At 39.7% G+C, this 21,809-nt stretch overlaps 1 protein-coding gene across 1 annotated transcript; it reads right to left on the bottom strand.

Moving 5' to 3' along the window:
• Nucleotides 1-7,301: 7,301 nt before the first annotated feature.
• Nucleotides 7,302-20,686, bottom strand: rbm19 (RNA binding motif protein 19). The gene is made up of 24 exons (XM_058404076.1): nucleotides 20,528-20,686; nucleotides 20,186-20,368; nucleotides 18,983-19,105; nucleotides 18,828-18,866; nucleotides 18,089-18,329; nucleotides 17,763-17,995; nucleotides 17,621-17,680; nucleotides 17,263-17,341; nucleotides 16,469-16,540; nucleotides 15,923-16,126; nucleotides 14,658-14,788; nucleotides 14,443-14,567; nucleotides 14,189-14,285; nucleotides 13,991-14,101; nucleotides 13,666-13,866; nucleotides 13,483-13,558; nucleotides 13,192-13,358; nucleotides 12,952-13,012; nucleotides 12,054-12,133; nucleotides 11,915-11,970; nucleotides 11,640-11,759; nucleotides 9,515-9,617; nucleotides 9,260-9,380; nucleotides 7,302-7,829 (listed from the first exon to the last, which is right to left on the bottom strand). Exons 1-24 carry the CDS (start codon nucleotides 20,561-20,563, stop codon nucleotides 7,750-7,752), a joined length of 2,799 nt encoding a protein of 932 aa, XP_058260059.1. The 5' UTR covers nucleotides 20,564-20,686; the 3' UTR covers nucleotides 7,302-7,749.
• Between the last annotated feature and the right edge of the window lie 1,123 nt (nucleotides 20,687-21,809).

Below are 21,809 nucleotides of genomic sequence, written 5' to 3'. Positions count from 1 at the left end.
CAAGGTGTCCACAGGTCTGTTCTTGGGTGCTCTAGGTGTCCATAGATCTATTTTGGTGTTGTTAAGGTGTCCCCAGGACTTTTTTAATGTCATTAAGGTGTCCCCAGGGCTATTTTGGTGTCATTAAGGTGTCCCCATGTCTGTTTCTGGGTACTCAAGTTGTCCCCATTTCTATTTTGGTGTCATTAAGGTATCCCCATGTCTGTTTCTGCGTACTCAAGTTGTCCCCATTTCTATTTTGGTGTCATTAAGGTGTCCCTATGTCTGTTTCTGGGTACTTAAGGTGTCCCCAGGTCTATTTTGGTGTGATTAATGTGTCCCAGTGTCTGTTTTGGGGTGCTCAAGGTGTCCCCAGGTCAATTTTAGTGTCCTTAACATGTCCCCAGGTCAGTTTTTCTGTGCTCAAGGTGTCTCCAGGTGTGTCGTTGGGTGCTCAAGGTGTTCCTAGGTCTCTTTTGGTGTCATTAAGGTGTTCCCAGGACTATTTTGGTGTCCTTAAGGTGTCCCCATGTCTGTTTCTGGGTACTCAGGGTGTCCCCATGTCTATTTTGTTGTCCTTAATGTGTCCCCATGTCTGTTTTTGTGTGCTCAAGTTGTCCCCACATGTATTTTGGTGTTATTAAGGTGTCCCTATATCTGTTTCTGGGTGCTTAAGGTGTCCCCAGGTATATTTTGGTGTCATTAATGTGTCCCCATGTCTGTTTTTGTGTGCTCAAAGTGTACCTAGATCTATTTTTGTTTCATTAAGGTGTCCCAGGTCTATTTTTGTTTCATTAAGGTGTTCCCATGTCTGTTTCTGGGTGCTCAATGTGACCCCAGGTCTATATTGGTGTCATTTAGATCCCCGGGTCTGTTTTGGGGTGGTCAACTTGGCCCTAAGTCTATTTAGTGTGTACTATTTTATGTACTTGAAGTGTCCCCATGTCTGTTTTGGGGGCTCAAGTTTTCCCTAGGTTTATTTTGGTGTCGTTAAGTTGTCCCTAGGTCTATTTTGATGTCATTAATGTGTCCCCAGTTCTATTTAGGAGTCATTAAGGTGTCCCCATGTCTGTTTCTGGGTGTTCAAGCTGTCCCCAGGTCTATTATGGTCTCCTTAAGGTGACCCCAGAAATCAACACCAAAGCATAAATACCAACAGTAGGTAACACCAATGTTTTCTGAATGACAATTTTACATATTAAAGCCAGACAATGTGAAACCAAGTTTTTAGGATTGTACACTCCAGTCAAATTTCATGATAATAACTTTATAATTTGATTTGATTACATTTTTAGAATATTTTTGAACAAAATTAGAATGAAGGAAAAAAATTTGACTGAAGAGGCTCCTTTTTAATGTCTGTTTTTGCATCACAATGCATCATGTCACAAGGTATTGTTACACCACGTTTAATTAAAAAAATCATCATCTATTGTAAGTAGCAGTTTAAAAGGCCTCTAATTAATATTCACACTAGATTGGCTCGCAAATTTCTCACTGATTATAAAATATTTCTAATTTCCTACAAATCACTAAGTGCTCTTGCTCCACAGTACATAAGGAAATTCTTGGTCTATAATGATGCACCATGTCTGCTTAGAAGACTGTAGCAGAAGGCAGAGACTTTCCCACAGCTATAGAATAGACTTCCATTTAGTGTTTGGGCCTCAGATACCCTCAGTACCTTAACGTCTTATGTAATGATATAGATCCAAGGTTCATCTGCATAGAATTATGGTAAACTCTGATGTGTTGATGGTAAAACTTTTAAAAGGTAGTACAAATGATGTTAATTTTATTCTGTAAGAACTGCCATTCAGTGGCAAACAAGCCTTCAGGGAATCCAGTGGAAGTTGAATGAGCAGACTTATCATTTTTATAATTTAACAAGATTAATGCACATACACTATATTGCCAAAAGTGTTTGCTCACCTGCCTTGACTCGCATATGAACTTAAGTGACATCCCATTCCTAATCCATAGGGTTCAATATGATGTCGGTCCACCCTTTGCAGCTATAACAGCTTCAACTCTTCTGGGAAGGCTGTCCACAAGGTTTAGGAGTGTGTTTATGGGAATTTTTGACCATTCTTCCAGAAGCGCATTTGTGAGGTCACACACTGATGTTGGACGAGAAGGTCTGGCTCTCAGTCTCCGCTCTAATTCATCCCAAAGGTGTTCTATCGGGTTGAGGTCAGGACTCTGTGCAGGCCAGTCAAGTTCATCCACACCAGACTCTGTCATCCATGTCTTTATGGACCTTGCTTTGGTCACTGGTGCACAGTCATGTTGGAAGAGGAAGGGGCTAGCTCCAAACTGTTCCCACAAAGTTGGGAGCATGGAATTGTCCAAAATGTCTTGGTATGCTGAAGCATTCAGAGTTCCTTTCACTGGAACTAAGGGGCCAAGCCCAGCTCCTGAAAAACAACCCCACACCATAATCCCCCCTCCACCAAACTTTACACTTGGCACAATGCAGTCAGACAAGTACCGTTCTCCTGGCAACCGCCAAACCCAGACTCGTCCATCAGATTGCCAGATGGAGAAGCGTGATTCGTCACTCCAGAGAACGCGTCTCCACTGCTCTAGAGTCCAGTGGCAGTGTGCTTTACACCACTGCATTCGACGCTTTGCATTGCACTTGGTGATGTATGGCTTGGATGCAGCTGCTCGGCCATGGAAACCCATTCCATGAAGCTCTCTGCGCACTGTTCTTGAGCTAATCTGAAGGCCACATGAAGTTTGGAGGTCTGTAGCGATTGACTCTGCAGAAAGTTGGTGACCTCTTCGCACTATGCGCCTCAGCATCCGCTGACCCCGCTCCGTCAGTTTACGTGGCCTACCACTTCGTGGCTGAGTTGCTGTCGTTCCCAAACACTTCCACGTTCTTATAATACAGCTGACAGTTGACTGTGGAATATTTAGGAGCGAGGAAATTTCACGACTGGATTTGTTGCACAGGTGGCATCCTATCACAGTTCCACGCTGGAATTCACTGAGCTCCTGAGAGCGACCCATTCTTTCACAAATGTTTGTAAAAACAGTCTGCATGCCTAGGTGCTTGATTTTATACACCTGTGGCCATGGAAGTGATTGGAACACCTGATTCTGATTATTTGGCTGGGTGAGCGAATACTTTTGGCAATATAGTGTATCAATTAACACTGAGTCAAAACCATAGCCAGTGAAGTCCAAGTCAAGACAAAGAATAATGTGAGGCAAGATCTCAAAAGTCGACTTGCTACTTTCTGCAAGCAGTTATAGCTGTGCGTTACACATACTTGCGCTATATAATTTTGAGCATAATAAACTGTATAGGTGCTACATAACTTGACACTCAGAGATAGACATTTATGTTTTATACTGTAATAGGAATTATAGCTTGAACAAGTACTTGCTCATGGATCTCATGGTCTAACCCTGGACCATTATAACACTAGAAGGTGACACAGATTAAAGACTGTAAATGTAGCTTCATTCATTCCACTTCTGGACAAAAACAGTAAGAGTACAATGAAGAAAACTGCAAAGAAATGTTTTACCAGTAAGTAGTTACAATTTTTCACCATGCTGTGCATGAACATTACTCACCAGGATCCTTGAAAGACAACACAAAGACAAGCACAATCATTATGAGGAGCTTTTCTTGTTTATTTTTCACTTTGTAGAAGATTTTATACAAGAGCTGATCAGGCAATCACCCGTCTGGCGAAGGCACGGTTCATTTTAAGGTAAAAGTGTCTATAACAGTATTTCATTGCGATGCCCATGTGACACTTATTTGCAAAATACTTTAATATTTTTCCAGCAGACTGATTTCTTTTTTTTGTTTTATTTCCCAAGCTGTCCATTTTCTTTCTTATATCAACATTTCACATATAATAGAAGTACATACTAACACATATCATTGCATTTTTAACTCATTACATACAAATGCTGGAGATTTTCTATTGGGTATATAGAATATTCCTGCAAATCACAACTATAGATTACTTCACCAGTGTTTTCAATATACTACTGCTTTTGAGAATGTTAAGTTAGCAGGCTCTCTATGGTGTCTTCACTCTACTTTCCAATGCTTTACCATCTAGTTGGTCAGCAGGCTTGTAGCTAACTGGCAGCACTCTGAGGCTGGAGTTGAGTTTCCTCTGCTAACCTCTTTTATTCTGCAGGGCCAGATTTAGATCATCATTCAGAGTCAAATTATGACCTAAGTATTGTGGTCTATACAGCCAAATAACCATGAGGGTTTTCTATCAAGAAGAAACAGGGAATGATGGCCATATGACAAGGGTATTTATAGCAAACAATACTTCATATGGTGACATCATGACTTTTGCACAAGAAGGTATCTAGGTGATTTAAACTGCCTTCTGTGGTTATTAGATGTTCATTAAACATCAGTCGCATACAAAATCAAGACTAGTGCAGAAGAATTCAGTTTTCTGGTTGGGATTGAAACTGGAAACTGAGGTGGATGTATGGAAACTTCAAACAGACAATAAGTAAGCTCAGAAACAAATCTCAATACCTGGAGCTTGAGGAACCAACACTAGCTGTGTGGTTTATATTTACAGCCATGTAAGGTGTATTATAATGTCCTAATCCTCAAGGTTCAAGTGCTCACTATATGGCTTGATGAGTAAGTATTGAAATCATACAGTATGTCTTTGCAGTCTGTTGAGCTCAATCCAATAAACACTTCCAGCAACATAGACTGGATGTTGTTCTGGTGGCTTATGGTGACTCAACATCTTAATAAGGCACCATTTTAATGTCATGTCCAGAAGCACTCAGCAACTACCAAATGGAAGTAAAGTAGGTTAGCATCCAGCTTTTTATACTAATGGGTAATGAAAACAAATGAAATGTTTTGCTATCTGTAGGGAATCATGAGCAGGGATTATTTTAGACCAGTTACAGAAGCAAATGATTACTTGTAATCATCAACCCATGATGTTTGTTCTAAACTAACAAATTTTGAAGTAAGGTCCATGAAGACATCTAACAGAAATAACACAAACCGTTCCCAAATGAGTGGAGGTTATTAACGTAACAGGGGTACTAAATCTCTCTCTCTCTCTCTCTCTCTCTCTCTCTCTCTCTCTATATATATATATATATATATATGTATATACGTATATATATATATATATATATATATATATATATATATATATATATATATGTATGTATACGTATATATATATATATGTATATATATATGTATATGTATATATATATATATATATATATATATATATATATATATATATACGTATACGTATATATATGTATATATATATATATATATATATATATATATATATACATATATATATATATACATATGTGTGTGTGTGTGTGTGTATATACACTATATTGCCAAAAGTATTCGCTCACCCAGCCAAATAATCAGAATCAGGTGTTCCAATCACTTCCATGGCCACAGGTGTATAAAATCAAGCACCTAGGCATACAGACTGTTTTTACAAACATTTGTGAAAGAATGGGTCGCTCTCAGGAGCTCAGTGAATTCCAGTGTGGAACTGTGATAGGATGCCACCTGTGCAACAAATCCAGTCGTGAAATTTCCTCGCTCCTAAATATTCCACAGTCAACTGTCAGCTGTATTATAAGAACGTGGAAGTGTTTGGGAACGACAGCAACTCAGCCACGAAGTGGTAGGCCACGTAAACTGACGGAGCGGGGTCAGCGGATGCTGAGGCGCATAGTGCGAAGAGGTGGCCAACTTTATGCAGAGTCAATCGCTATAGACCTCCAAACTTCATGTGGCCTTCAGATTAGCTCAAGAACAGTGCGCAGAGAGCTTCATGGAATGGGTTTCCATGGCCGAGCAGCTGCATCCAAGCCATACATCACCAAGTGCAATGCAAAGCGTCGGATGCAGTGGTGTAAAGCACGCCGCCACTGGACTCTAGAGCAGTGGAGACGCGTTCTCTGGAGTGACGAATCGCGCTTCTCCATCTGGCAATCTGATGGACGAGTCTGGGTTTGGCGGTTGCCAGGAGAACGGTACTTGTCTGACTACATTTTGCCAAGTGTAAAGTTTGGTGGAGGGGGGATTATGGTGTGGGGTTGTTTTTCAGGAGCTGGGCTTGGCCCCTTAGTTCCAGTGAAAGGAACTCTGAATGCTTCAGCATACCAAGACATTTTGGACAATTCCATGCTCCCAACTTTGTGGGAACAGTTTGGAGCTGGCCCCTTCCTCTTCCAACATGACTGTGCACCAGTGCACAAAGCAAGGTCCATAAAGACATGGATGACAGAGTCTGGTGTGGATGAACTTGACTGGCCTGCACAGAGTCCTGACCTCAACCCGATAGAACACCTTTGGGATGAATTAGAGCGGAGACTGAGAGCCAGGCCTTCTCGTCCAACATCAGTGTGTGACCTCACAAATGCGCTTCTGGAAGAATGGTCAAAAATTCCCATAAACACACTCCTAAACCTTGTGGACAGCCTTCCCAGAAGAGTTGAAGCTGTTATAGCTGCAAAGGGTGGACCGACATCATATTGAACCCTCTGGATTAGGAATGGGATGTCACTTAAGTTCATATGCGAGTCAAGGCAGGTGAGCGAATACTTTTGGCAATATAGTGTATATATATATATATATATATAAAATGGACCAATCCAACAGATGAGCTACTGTTGCTCAAATTGCTGAAGAAGTTAATGCTGATAGAATCAGACTAGTCTGCAGACTAGTCAGGGTGCCCATGCTGACCCCTGTGCACCACCAAAAGTGGCAACAATGGGTACGTGAGCATCAGAACTAGACCATGGAGCAATGGAAGAAGGTGGCCTGGTCTGATGAATCATGTTTTCTTTCACATGTGCTGGACAAACAAGTCCGATCCATGGAGGCTCCACCTTGCAACTTACAGGACTTAAAAGATCTTGGTGCCAGATACCAGCACACCTTCAGAGATCTGGACTGGACAGGTCAGGGCTGTTGTGGCAGTAAATGGGGGACCAACACAATATTAGGCAGGTGGTTATGTTATGATTGATGATTGATCGGTGTGCGTATGTGTGTGTATATATATATATATATATATATATATATATATATATATATATATATATATATATATATATATATATATATATATATAGTTTTCCTGATTCTGACATCACTGGGCAAGAGCAGTGTGTCAACAGTGTGTCATCAAACACACTACATAATTAATTATTAAAAAACTACATATATAATAAAAACTACACCCTAAATTAAAGTGAAACAACCTATGGGAAGAACCAGTATGAAAACTGAATAATCAGATGAAACAGAGGAATCAGAAAAAAATTGTTTTTATAGACAAAATCATCATTTTTCCTTGTCCATAAATACAGTACACCTTTAACTTCGGAAAGTAAATACTTTCCCTACACTTAATAAAATGTATAATACAAAGATATAACAAGCTTCTGAACTATATAATCATGACCAAAAATACAAGTATATTTATATAGTAACCGGTGTGTTAATGGAGACTCACTCAATTAGAGACACAGGTATGGCTTGCCAAATTGACACAGATTACAAATACAAACAATTAAAAGACTGTGCAGCATTTATGTCCAAATTAGGAATCCTTTACGCATCTGTGAACATCGATCTGGTGCATCAATATTGCTGATGGGATGCCTGGTAAGTGTGAAAAGTAAATAAAGCAAATTAAATTATAGTTTCACTGCAATATGTACCCTGTACTTGTTGCCATATAAAAGATTAGCTGTTGTTCATTCATCTCCCTCCCCAGCCTCCATTTGCTCCAGGATTCCCTCCAACACATCTGATTGCTTCTGCTTCTTAGGAGCATCTAGAAAAGAAAACAGTATTGGCTCCAAATTATTTCTGCATGTGGATAATTTATCACAGATAACACAATAATGTCATCATTATAAATAAAAAGTGTACTATAATATTAAAGGTATAATAAAGGTTATTACATCTCTGGTATTAATTAATCTGGTCCACATAAATGTACACTCAAGGAGCACTTTATTAGGAATACCTGTAAACTGTTTTTATTCATGCAGTTATCTAATCAGCCAATCATTTGGCAGCAGTGCAGTGCATAAAATCATGCAGATACCGGCCAGCAGCTTCAGGTAATGTTCACATCAACCATCAGAATAATTGTTGGTGCCAGATGGACTGGTTTGAGTATTTCTCTAACTGTTAATCTGAAATTTTCATGCACAGCAGTCTCTAAAGTTTATGAAGAATGAAATGGAATGCAACAAAGCATGGTTTTGATGAGGGAGGTCAAAGGAGAATTGAGCTGACTGAAAGGCTACTCAGATAACCACTCTATACAATTGTGGTGAACAGAAAACCATCTCAAAATGCACAACACTTTGAACCTTGAGGTGGATAAGCAACAGCAGCAGAAGAGCACATCAGGTTGCACTTCTATCTTCCAAGAGCAGGAATCAGAACCTCCAACTGCATGAAATTATGCACCCAACATACCTTGTGTCCATGGTCCAGGCTGGTGGAGGTGGTGTAATGGGATGGGAATGTTTTATTGATGCACTTTGGGCCTGTTGCTACAGCTATTGTAGCTGACCATGTGCATCTCTTCATGGTCACAATTTACCATCTTCTGATGGATAATTCCAGCATGATAATGCGCCATGTCACAAAGTCAACTGGTTTCATGAACATGACAATAGGTTTAGTGTTCTTCAGAGGTCTTCCCAGATTTGATCTAAATCGAGAGTCACAGCATTGTACTGCACCCGAAAAATCTGCAGCAATTGCATGATGCAGTCACGTCAACATGGACCAGAATCTCAACACAATGTTTCCAACATTTTGTGAAATCCACACCACAAAGCATTAAAACTTTCATGGAGCAAACCTAAATGTAGCACATTTACCCAGAGGTTGCTCAAGTGGTTAAGGCTCTGGGTTGTTGATCAGAAGATTGGGGTTCACTGCCAAGCTGCCACTGCTGTGCCCCCGAGCAAGGCCCTTAATCCTCTCTGCTCCAGGGGCACTATATCATGGCTAACCCTGCACTCTGACCCCAACCTCCAAAATTGGCATATGTGAAAATTTCAGTGTGCTGTAATATATAGGTAAAGATATATATAAATAAAAGCTTCTTCTAGACTTCAAAAGGATCCAGTATTAGCATAGTCTTCCTAATAAAGTGCTATGTAAGAGTAAATACAGACTTTTAGTGCAGACTTAGAAAAATAAATTAGCTCAGCATAAGTTGGAGTTGTTGTTTGGTCTTACCATGGAAATGTTGAGCTGTTTTTCTCCGCAGTTCTTCTATACTCTCGCCTGCATCGGCCCACTCCAGCACCAGCCTCCTACCGTACAGATGGGTGCTGTGACACAGCGCTGAGAATGCTTTCTGAAAGACAAGAGACAATTTTACTACATGCATTTAATACATGGTTTCAGTCAGTCTGGATTCTTAATAAAAACAGAGTGACAGAATGTCTGAATAACAGCTTGAGAGAAAGCGACAGAAACAGATTCACTCACCTTGGCATCCTGCTTCGTAAGAAAGTCCACAAAAGCAAAGCCACGGTGAGCTCCACCAACTCCTTTCTTTGGCAGGCGGACAGTCTTCAACTCCCCGAACGTACTAGAGAAGAGAGATAGAAATAAGTCTATTGATCAATAATTTGAGTTTTTATTAGTCTTTTCCTAATTTAAACTGACTCAGTACTCTTATGAAAACATCATGTATTGAGAAATGAGGATCATATTTCCAAAATATACACTATCCCGATCAACAATATGGACATAAATATCATACCATGTGCAATATCCTATTAATGCACTTTTTTGTACATTTTGTATACAGTATCTCACAAAAGTGAGTACACCCCTGACATTTTTGTAAATATTTTATTATATCTTTTCATGTGAAAACACTGAAGAAATGACACTCTGTTACAATGTAAAGTAGTGAGTGTACAGCCTGTATAACAGTGTCAATTTGCTGTCCCCTCAAAATAACTCAACACATAGCCATTAATGTCTAAACCATTGGCAACAAAAGTGACTACACCCCTAAGTGGAAATGTCCAAATTGGGCCCAAAGTGTCAATATTTTGTGTGCCCACCATTATTTTCCCAGCACTGCATTAACCCTCTTGGGCATGGAGTTCACCAGAGCTTCACAGGTTGCCACTGGAGTCCTCTTCCACTCCTCCATGATGACATCACAGAGCTGGTGGATGTTAGAGACCTTGCGCTCCCCCACCTTAGGGTTTAGGTCTGGAGACATGCTTGGCCAGTCCATCACCTTTACCCTCAGCTTCTTTAGCAAGGCAGTGGTCATCTTGGAGGTGTGTTTGGGGTCGTTATCATGTTGGAATACTGCCCTGCGGCCCAGTCTCCGAAGGGAGGGGATCATGCTCTGCTTCAGTATGTCACAGTACATGTTGGTATTCATGGTTCCCTCAATGAACTGTAGCTCTCCAGTGCCGGCAGCACTCATGCCGGCCCAGACCATGACACTCCCACCACCATGCTTGACTGTAGGCAAGACACACTTGTCTTTGTACTCCTTACCTGGTTGCCGCAACACACGCTTGACACCATCTGAACCAAATAAGTTTATCTTGGTCTCATCGGACCACAGGACATGGTTCTGGCCATGTCCTTAGTCTGCTTATCTTCAGCAAACTGTATACAGGTTTTCTTGTGCAGCATCTTTAGTAGAGACTTCGTTCTGGGACGACAGCCATTCAGACCAATTTGATGCAGTGTGCGGCGTATGGTCTGAGCACTGACAGGCTGACCCCCAACCCCTTCAACCTCTGCAGCAATGCTGGCAGCACTCATGCGTCTATTTCCCAAAGACAACCTCCGGATATGACGCTGAGCACGTGCACTCTTTGGTGGACCATGGCGAGGCCTGTTCTGAGTGGAACCTGTCCTGTAAACCCACTGTATGGTCTTGCCCACTGTGCTGCAGCTCAGTTTCAGGGTCTTGGCAATCTTCTTATAGCCTAGGCCATCTTTATGTAGAGCAACAATTCTTTTTTTCAGATCCTCGGAAAGTTCTTTGCCATGAGGTGCCATGTTGCACTTCCAGTGACCAGTATGAGAGAGTGTGAGAGCGATAACACCAAATTTAACACACCTGATCCCCATTCACACCTGAGACCTTGTAACACTAACAAGTCACATGACACCGGGGAGGGTAAATGGCTAATTAGGCCCAATTTGGACATTTCCACTTAGGGGTGTAGTCACTTTTGTTGCCAGAAGTTTAGACATTAATGGCTGTATGTTGAGTTATTTTGAGGGGACAGTAAATTCACACTGTTATACAGGCTGTACACTCACTACTTTACATTGTAGCAGAGTGTCATTTCTTCAGTGCTGTCACATGAAAAGATATAATAAAATATTTACAAAAATGTGAGGGGTGTACTCACTTTTGTGAGATACTGTATATAGGGCATATTTCATTTATATATGTCTTGTGTACTCTGAAGCAGTCTCTGGCAAAAGAATTTACTTTAGGATTAATAAAATTCTGTTTTATCTTACATAATAGATATGCACTGAATATACAATGAATTACATTTTCACAACAAATGGTTATCTTTCACCACATGTTATTTTGCAAGATTCATAAAAAGGCTCTCACCAGAAAAGCTCTCTAAGCTCTTTGACTGTAGCCTGGAAGGGGACATTTCGCACCAAGATCTTAGATGATGTCTGTTTTTTAGCTGTTTGTTTCTTCCTGCTAGTGTGCGTCACTCCTGACCTGAGATAAGAAAGGGGCACATATATAACAGACATATATATTAACTTTTAATGTGACAAGGCATGTTCACCAAAACGGATATAAATATCCTTTAGAGAATCTAATCTAGAGTGAAATATGTTAAAGGATCACAGCTTCACTTCTCTTCCTCTTACTTTATTTCTCGTTCTGAAATTTTGAGCTCGAGTTGATGCCCATCCACAGTACAATGCTGCAGAGAAAAAAAGGACCATTTATTATTAATGCACTGGTCTCATGCAGAAATAGGAATACCTAAGACTGAAGTACACTTACTTGGAGCTGACGGATAGCTTTCTGAGCTGCTTTAGGAGTTTTGTATTGTATGAAACCATAGCCCATAGATGACAGTTTGCCTAAAAGAGAGATTACATTTTAATTAATGCAGCTCAAAACAGGCAGCATTGCAAACACTCAGTGCAAATGCATCCTTGTTATAAAAAAAAAATTCTCAGAAGGTAAAGGACAAAAATCGTAGAAAAATGATCACACTAGCTGCGTCCCAATCCATCCGTATACACTATACTACACCATTGTGTAGCACAAATAGCATGAGTAGTGTGTTGACTCTGGAAATTCCAACATTAAAAAGTGCACTTGAAGAAAACTGATTATTCAGCCTGAAAGAGTGAAATGTGGAATGTTGGACACAGCTTTGCTTAGTGGAAAAGGGACTGGGCTACTTGAAGCTGATGCTGTATGAGGGAAAAAAAAATCCAAAATGGCCGACAACACTGAGTTGGACCATTAAATAGCCCATGCTGTGCGATTTAAAATTTCACCGTATTCTAAAGTCGCAGAGTCGCATTACAAAAAACCATCCAGGATGATACTTCCCTTTTACATTTCATACACTATACAGTAGAGTATATAGTGCCTAGGTGCAAAGTTCTATTGTGCCATATGGGCCACAACTACTGAACACTCCCTCTAGTGGAAAGGATTTTTATAACCTTATGAAGCTTTGTGAGCTCAGTTCCAAAATTGATACAGGTCATATTGGTATAAGAATGGTATTCAGATCAGATTTCAATGTTGTGTGACTGTGCTAATGGTTTAGACTAAAAGAGAAAGCACTGGATGCATACTTAAACACATCAGATGCCTGACAAATCTATTTTAAATAAATACACATATTTTTAAATATAAAGATTAAGGGTAAGTATGAGCATACCTGATTTGTCTCTTTTTTTGGATATGGAGCACATTTTTAATTCTCCACATTTGGAGAAGGTCTGTAAAACACACACACAAGAAAAGACTTAAGAAAACAGCTCTGATCCTAGTACACTGTAATAATACAATAATTCATGTGCCCATCTTTCCACTAAAAATTCGGACACCTGACCCTGCAGACAATATCTGCTCCTCTCAGCCCAACCCTTAACCTCGGTTCCGTGAACTCTGACCCCACCTCTTTTAATGACTCCTCAGTAGTGCTGTAGTTCAGGTTCTTAATGAAGAGTGTTGAACCTGGCTGACTTTCCTCTTCTTCCTCATCTTCCTCCTCATCCTCCTCCTCCTTCTTGTTTGTGTCTGTTGGCTGATCTGCCGCATTTTTATTCATATCTTCATGTTCGGCTGAGTAAGATGGGAAAAGGATACAAAGAATAAGAAATGAAAAATACAAACAACAAAGCTGAAAACAGCCTAAATAGAGATCAGACCAATTCTAAAAACTCTGTTTTTATTTTTAAAGTTTCACCTGCTTTGTGCTGCTTAGGGGGTGTAGAAAAGACAGCCACTGGAGCCCACTCTAAATACAAGGGAACATGCTGAAACTAGGATGAGAAACAGATTCAAATCAAGACAAGGTCAGCTGAGAACTGGAAAACATACTGACCAATAAACTTTTTTTTAAAAAATTATATTAGACAGATATATGTACCTTACTATATGCGAGTCTGGTGAAGGCACGTTTGGCTTCAGTGGGCTCCAGAAATTCCACAATAGCGGTGAGGCCAGATGGGGGCAGCAGAACCCTCCCCAAAGAGCCATGAGGGGAAAAAAGAACCTCCAGCTCTTTCACATCTACTCCAGATGGCAAGTTCTTCACCAAGATTACAGAGTTACTCCTCGGGCCTGAAGCCTGGAAAAATTCATAAGCAAAACAATAGAAAGAAATGTTTATGTTAAAAGGGCAATTACTAAAGTTAACCAGGTTACCTTGATTAATCTAAATTCTGTCTAATACATTTAAATTTACTTTGTACCTGACTGAAAGAGTCCAGAGACACACCATTGTCCAGTAGGAACTGTCTAGTTTCCTGAATGATCTGCGTCTCACCAAGTGCCATTCTCACTGCCAGACTGCCCTTTGACTCCTACACACACACACACACACAGTAAACCAAGTTATCCAATACATTTTTTGAATGCTAAATGTAAATGTTACTGATGTTATAACTTACATGATCAAGGACTTGGCTTTTAGTGGTGTTGTATTTCTCAGCAATGGCATCAGCTACTGCACTTGTGCCCAGGAACAGCGTGTTCCAATTATGGGAGCTGTGCGAGACAAAGAATGCATCAAAACCATAACAGCAGCTACCATAATGTTATTACTGCACATATAATCTGCAACACAGAAGTGCAATATATGTATTTCACTTACATCCACTGCCATTTACAGAACTCACAGTGAGATTTTCATATAAGTGCTGACCTGCCACTGGCTGCCTTATCCTTGGCATCCTTCTGCCTCTTATATGAGGAACTGCCTGGAGCATTGGGACCCTGTTCTGGCTTCTCCTTCTTTATCCTGGAGGGTATGATGTGCAATATCCGGCCCTACAGGACAAACATGTAAGCAAAACCAGTGCAAACATGCAAAACAAACAAACAAACAAACTAACTAACTAACTAAATCTACTCATGTACCTGGAATATATGGCCATCCAGCTGGGCTAAAGCAGCCACTGCATTTTCTGGGATCATGTAAGTAACAAAGGCAAATCCCTTGGGTTTCTTAGTCAGAGAGTCTATGGGAAAATGAAGCTCTGAGAGGTGACCTGTGGAGAACACACACATTATCAGATGTAGAATGATTTAGTATATCACATACACTGACCTAACCTCTTCTTACTGCATCTGGACTGTGTGAGCAATTTCCACATGCAAGTCTACTGACAAGTTTCCTGTTACTGTAAAAAGAATAAACAAACTGGCAAGTCACTTATAATAAAAATCTAAAATTTAAGATTGTTATTGTTCACATACACAGTTATATACAGTATACAACTCGCACTGAAATGAAAACCCGGCCTACTCCTCCTTACACTGTGCATGCAAAAAACTAAATTTAAGAAAAACTTGACTGAATGAATAATACTAAGCCAGTAAACAGGTACAGGATTCAGAAACAGGATTACTTTCTCGGAAAAGAAGAATTCAGTAACTGGATTGAAACAAAGAATTGACCCTGATCACACATGTACACCACAATAGCTTTTTGCCAAGAAACTTGAGGAACCAGAATACGTGTTTGAGTTTACTACATAACGACATTTTACATCCGCTTCATTCTAAGACCTTTATTGTTAGAGTATAAAGGCTTTAGTTTGGATTTTGCACTATATGGTCAGGATTTAAACATCTGTTAACAGAATTCAACAGTTGCCCTTAGGCTTCCTTCATAATTAGGGTTAGAGGAAACAGATTTGTCATTGGCATGCCATCCAAGGTACTATAATTTCCTGCCTTCCTCCCAGTGTTCCTGTTATAAGCTCCGGATTCACCTCAACCCTGATTAGTTTAAAGAATTTACTGGAGTGAGTAAGCGAGATTCACTGCTGTTATCACAGTCTTAAAAGTCTTGTTATACCTGCATTTTGGCTGTGGATAAAGATTAGACTTAAAAAATATTACATTAACAAATTAAGACATGTTGAAAATGATACTGAAACTGCTATTATAATTTTTAATTTCTGTGTAAGGTTAGTCCACTCTTGCAGTCACTTGCTGAGTATAAGTCTATGTTTATCATTTAATATTACACTTGAAAATTCATCTCACAGTACATTGTGTCTAATATGCAAAGTTAATAGTTTAAAGAAAGCCTTAAAGTTTCTAAAAAGGCTTCCACTGCTTGTTGTAGTAATCAATATGGTCACAAATACATGACATGCATGTTAATGTCCTCTCACCGTGCTTAGTGAAGAGCTCCTTCAGCTCTTCTTCTGTACACGTATAAGGCAGGTTCCTCACGAAGAGCCGTCCGGATTCGGACACGTCCTCCTCTTCTTCATCTTCTTTCAGCTCAGAGACAAAGTTTTTCTCTTGTGGATTTCCTCTCATTTTCCTCTTGTCAGAGAAGTTTGTTGCTCGGAACACTTCAATATAGCGTCCACCTGTGAACACGATACCATGTTATACACACACACCCACGACTTCAAATTCTGTTACAATATTTAAAGCTTCTTCTATCTATACATTTTCTGTACCACTGATCATACACAGTGTGGCGGGTAACCTGGATTCTATTCCAGGGAACAGGGCAGGGGACACCTTGTACTGTGTGCCAACCCATCATAGGGTACAATCACATACACACACTCCTATTCACACACTATTGATAATTTGGTGATGTCTTTGGACTGAGGGAGAAAGGAAAGCATGGGGAGTTGCAAACCTCCATTTAAAACTTCTTATACAACAATATTTCTTGTGCAGAAACAAACCAGCTGACTTACCCATATAATCTTTGTCGAGTTTCAGAGCTCTTTCCACCTCAGCTTCTGAGTTAAGGTCCACATACACGTTACCTAAACACAGAAAACACAAACTTATTTTCAGCCATACATCTTGTATACAGGATGAGCTGCTACTTTTAGCCTCAGCGGGCAGTTTGAATATTCAGAGACCACATAGTGGAGGAAAATCATTCCAGGATACTGCTCCAAAACTCTCTGTGTCTATATGTCTCTCCAGGAATGCTCGTCCAGATCCTCCTTTAAAGAATTCTTAACTTATTTTGTCATTCACCGTTAATGTCTTCTCACGTCTCATTATTCAGTGAGAGTAGTTTAAAAGTTTTGGGTTTTTTTCCTCCATTGTTTTCTTGCCTTTGTTCCTCTTAGGAGCATAAGAAAAATTTTTTTATTTAAAGTGGTCACTCTCTGTATTTATCCATTCGTGGTTGCCGACACGGCAAATAATAACATTAACAATAGTTAATAGTGCGAAACTTTAGATTACTATTATGCAAGATTACTATTAATTCTGAACCCCGTAAAGTATGAGCAGTGTGAGACATAAAACATGATAAGCCAGGATTATTTAATTCAAGTCATTTTATTTTTTTATAGCCATTTATAGAAGGAATATTTTAATTTTAAAGCAATGTGAAATGTACCATATGGCTGTATTGCTTTTTTCAAGTATCTTCATACCCCTTTAGACATTAAAACGGTGCTATTTAAATAAATAAAATAATAAATAAATGTATTAGTATTGTTGATTACAGCTTGTAGTAGGCAGCTCTTACCTGAGATACGGCCTTCTTTGTTCTTGGCAATACGGATGGCCACAGGCTTCAGTGGCAGCATAAACTCTCTCACTTGTTGCTGCAGAAAATAAACACAAGAAATCAGCAAAAATATAAGCAGCAACAAAGTACCAGTTATCCTGAAATCTTTTATTTAATTTCCCTTATTCTGCTCCTCATCTTTATTCTTTATCATTATGTAATAATTCCTATCAATTATTCTGTAATTCCAGTGAAACTAAATAGAAATTGTGGAGAAATTGCGTTACATTATGGAAGACTGAAGTCAACCCACTAACAGGGTTATCTAAAATACTTGACCAGAGAAATGGTAATTTAATTAGGATTTAGACATTACCTCTTTAATGGTGAATGGCACTCCTCGTAGTTTGACTGTGAATTCTGTAGCAGGTTCAAACTAAGGACAGTATTAAAAAATGGAAATCAAAAATCTTGCACAAAATGATGTTCAGAAATGCTTCACAGAAGCTAGAACAAACCTTATTTTGTGATGACGATGATGGTGTTGTTGCCTTCAAGCTGTCTTTATCTCCACTCTCATATGCACTGTCTAACTGGTGCATTGGGCCTTCTTCTTCCTCTTCTTCTTCTGCATTATCCTCCTCCCCCTCCTCCTCCTCTTTCTCATCCACATTGTCTGGTTTCTTTGCCACTTTGGAGCGGAGGTAGTCCATATCTGACAGGCCTTCCTTTAGAGCCATCTTAGCAGAATCTATCCAATTATGAGAGATTGTACCATAAAAGTTGTGTGGGAAAGTTATGTAACTTTATATGCATTTTATGTAGCAGAGAAATAAAATAATACCCTGCTTATCTTCATCCTCAGACACATCCTGCGCCTCCTCCTCATCCTCACTCAGCTCCTCAGACTCATCAGAGTCAAAGTTTAAATAGTCGTCGCTGACAGCTTTCTTTTCTTTCGTTTTCTCTGGCTTTTTACTCTTGTCCAATGCTCCGGCTTCCACAGCGTCGTTGGCCCACGTAGGCACCTGTGTGCGATTTTTATGCACAGCCAGGAACTCCTGGAAGCCTTCGTCATTTTTCAACTGAGGATTGGGACAAAGCAAACATTTACAGAATACCATATGACTTGCATATCAATTTACATACCACAGTGGGGTTTTTTTGTTTTTTTAATAGACATGGTTTAGCAAAAGCATTACAGTACAAAGATTATCATGAAATGGTAGAGTGAACACTGTAAAAGCACTTTAAACTCTCTTTATACAAGCTGATCACAAGTTTACAAAGCATTCAAAGGTCCTGACTGATTATTAGTTTTATAAGCTTATGCTGTATCAGTGTCAGGTCACAGCACTTGAAAAAAACAAACAGGGCTATACTGCAACTTTTTGTATATGTGCATGGGACAATACTCAGGCCCGGTAACAGCATTGAGGATTGCCCATGATACATTTTTTCTAAGACAAAAAATTTCAATTTAAGTTTATTCTTCATTGGCAATCTAAAACTTGTTAATGATAATATTAGCAAAAGCAATACTGGAAACTGGTTCCTGCATTTGATGTACAAAAAAAACTCACATCTCCCAGAAGGTCAAGAGGCTGTTTCCCTTTCTTTCCCTGTAAAAAAAAAAAAGGCAAAATTAATACATCAAACCGAATTTTGCATCAGTTGTAATTGTAAATAATGAAAGCAGCCTTCCTCAAAAATGCTTAGAGAAATGTTCCTGTTTCACCTTGTTCTCATCTCTCTTTTCTCCTTCTGGCTTCTGTTCATCTTTGGTTTTGTCAGGCTGGCGGCTATGCTTGCTCCATGGTCTCGCTTTGTTGGGGTCTCCAAAATCTGTACAAAATTCCACCTGACAAACAAAACAAATAAAAATATCACCACCCTTCAGGTACCAATAGAAAATCTTAATAAATTACTGATGCCGGTAATGATGCCTGAGCTTTCAAGCTTTCAATCAACCAGAAAATGCAATGTTAAGTCAAAATTTTGATTTTGTGTTGTAGTAGTTTAAATAGTAATATGGTAGGAATAATGTAAGCATCATCAGTAAAAGGAAAGAATGGGAATAACGAATGGCCCAGTTTATAAAGAATTTGCAAGACAGTCATCGTCCACTTAATTAGGAACATTAATTCAGTTATCTAATCAGCCAATCATGTGACAGCAGTGCAATTCACAGAATCATGCAGATGCGGGTTGAGAGCTTCAGTTAGCGTTCACGTCAAACATCAGAATGGGATTTTCACACACAACAGTCTCTAGAGTTTACACAGAATGGGACGGGTCTGCAGACTGAAACAACTTGTTGATGAGAGAGATAAGAAGAGAAAGACCAGGCTGGTCTGAGCTGACTATCGTAAATAAAATAATCACTCTTTACAAGCCATGGCGAGCGGAAAAGCATCACAGAAAACAAAAACATCAAGCCACGGAGGTGGATGCAATACAACAAGCAGAAGACCACATCGTGATCCATCTGTCAACCAAGAACAAGAATCTGAGGCCATCAAGGGGACAGTCTCACAGAAACTGGACGACCGAAGTCTATAAAAAGCGGGTGATTTTTTAAAAGTCTGGTTATTCACAACATTCTGGGTAAACTCTGGAGAGTGCTGTGTGTGAAAATCACAGGAGATCACCAGTTTCTGAAATTCTCAAATAAGCCACAACCAACCATACAACGCTGACAGAAACCACACTTTTCCCCATTATGATGTTTAACCTGTATCTGCATGATTTACTATGAGGTATGCTTCTGCCACATGAATGAATGACTGCTTAAATGACCTGTTCCTAATAAAGTGGACGATGAGAGCGTGTATGTGCATGTATCTATGGGTAACATGTCGTCAATGCGGCCCAATTAAAGGTGGAATTAAAGAAAATAAGCCAGAGGAAAAAGTATATTTCTGTGTGATCTGACACTCACCGTCACTCTGGATGTGTCTACAAAGCTTTTATTGAAATGTTTCAGCGCCTTTTCTGCATCTTCTTCACTCTTAAAGCCAACGAAGCCGAATTTCCTGAACTTGCCATCTTTGGTGAACTTCAGTCCGCAATCTGTCAGCGTCCCGAAGGCTGCAAACATCTTACGGAAGCGCTCCTCCTTCATCTGTGCAAACATGAAACACACAAAAACCCCACATTCACTACATCTGGTATAACTTACTAGTATTTATTCAGCGCTCGGATATTTTACCAAATGCGCCTGATGTTGTGGATTAGAACCACAGCTATTGTTAAGTTTTATCTAGCAATTAAACATACTCACCCCGTTCGGTAGGTTTTTCACAATAAGCCGTGACATTTTTGCCTTCGATCGTTTTACGGTACGTTTTTTTACGAGAAAAATAGTTGAAATATGATTTATCAACAGTAAAGCATGGGAGCCCTCACTAAGTCGCCATCTTTGCAGCGTGACGTAGTGCAATCGTCATCACGATGCTCCTTACTGCCATCTATTGATCGGTAAAGCTACTGCAATTCAGTTATTAACAGATCATTCACATTTACATTACATTTTTGGCATTTGGCCGATGCTCTTATCCAGAGAGACGTAGAAAAGTACTTCGAAGTCTCTATCAGTGAATACATTAACACTGGTTCAATAGGTTGTAGACTTAGGATGCCATCAGCCTAAAAACCGAGGGTTTTTTTAAAGAATACATAAAACAAACACGGAAAAATAAGAGCTAGTTTAAGTCCTTCAGGAAGAGGTAGGTCTTTCTCCATCGTTTGAAGACAGTCAGTGACTCGGACATCTAGGGGAAGTTCATTTCATCACCTCGGTGCCAGAACAGAGGAGAGTCTAGATGTATACCTACCTGTTACCCTGAGAGATGGCGGGAACAGTCGAGCAGTGCTAGTGGAGCAATTGGGAAAAACAGAAACGCCACCACGAAGTGGTACGTAAAAAATCACAGCACGGGGTCAGAGCATGCTGAGGTGCACAGTGGGCAAAAGTTGCCATCTTTCTGCAGCGTCCATAGCTATAGACTTTCAAACTTTGTGTGGCCTACAGTTTAGCTCAAGAACTGTGCATAGAGAGCTTCGTATAATGGGTGTTCATGGCCAAGCAGCTGCATCCAAGCCTTACATCACCAAGTGCAATGCAAAGAATCAGATGCAGTGGTGTAAAGCATGCTGCCACTGGACTCTAGAGCAGTGTAGATGTGTTCTCTGGAGCGACAAAACAGCAGAGGTGGACGAAGTACACAACTTCCTTACTTGAGTGAAAGTACAAATACTACTGGTCAAACATTACTCCATTACAAGTAAAAGTTGTAAAGACAGGTTTTTACTTAAGTAAAAGTACAGAAGTACTTGTTTTTAAAAGTACTTAAGTATCAAAAGTAAATGTCAACGCATTGTTTTATTATTGTTGCATTGTTGTATGCAATACTTTCTGTGGAATTAAGAGCTTTTAGAATGTTACAAAACCTATAGAAATTAAACAACTGAATTGACAAAAAAAAAGACAGGTATAATCATTTATTTTTAATTTAACACTCCTACCACCCACAACAAAAAAGTACCGGTACATCTCAAGAATT

Source organism: Hemibagrus wyckioides, linkage group LG11 (genome assembly GCF_019097595.1).
Source record: "Hemibagrus wyckioides isolate EC202008001 linkage group LG11, SWU_Hwy_1.0, whole genome shotgun sequence".
Taxonomy (NCBI): domain Eukaryota; kingdom Metazoa; phylum Chordata; class Actinopteri; order Siluriformes; family Bagridae; genus Hemibagrus; species Hemibagrus wyckioides.
Note: the sequence above shows the minus strand (reverse complement) of the source record. Positions and strands in the feature narration are given on the sequence as shown.

Coding starts and splice junctions, on each gene's coding strand:
- rbm19 (XM_058404076.1), bottom strand. CDS start 20,563: ATGTCACGGCTTATTGTGAAAAACCTACCGAACGGG. Junction 20,369..20,527: donor TGAAAAACCTACCGAACGGG/GTGAGTATGTTT, acceptor ATGTTTGCACAG/ATGAAGGAGGAGCGCTTCCG. Junction 18,330..18,827: donor CTCTTGACCTTCTGGGAGAT/GTGAGTTTTTTT, acceptor CCCAATCCTCAG/TTGAAAAATGACGAAGGCTT.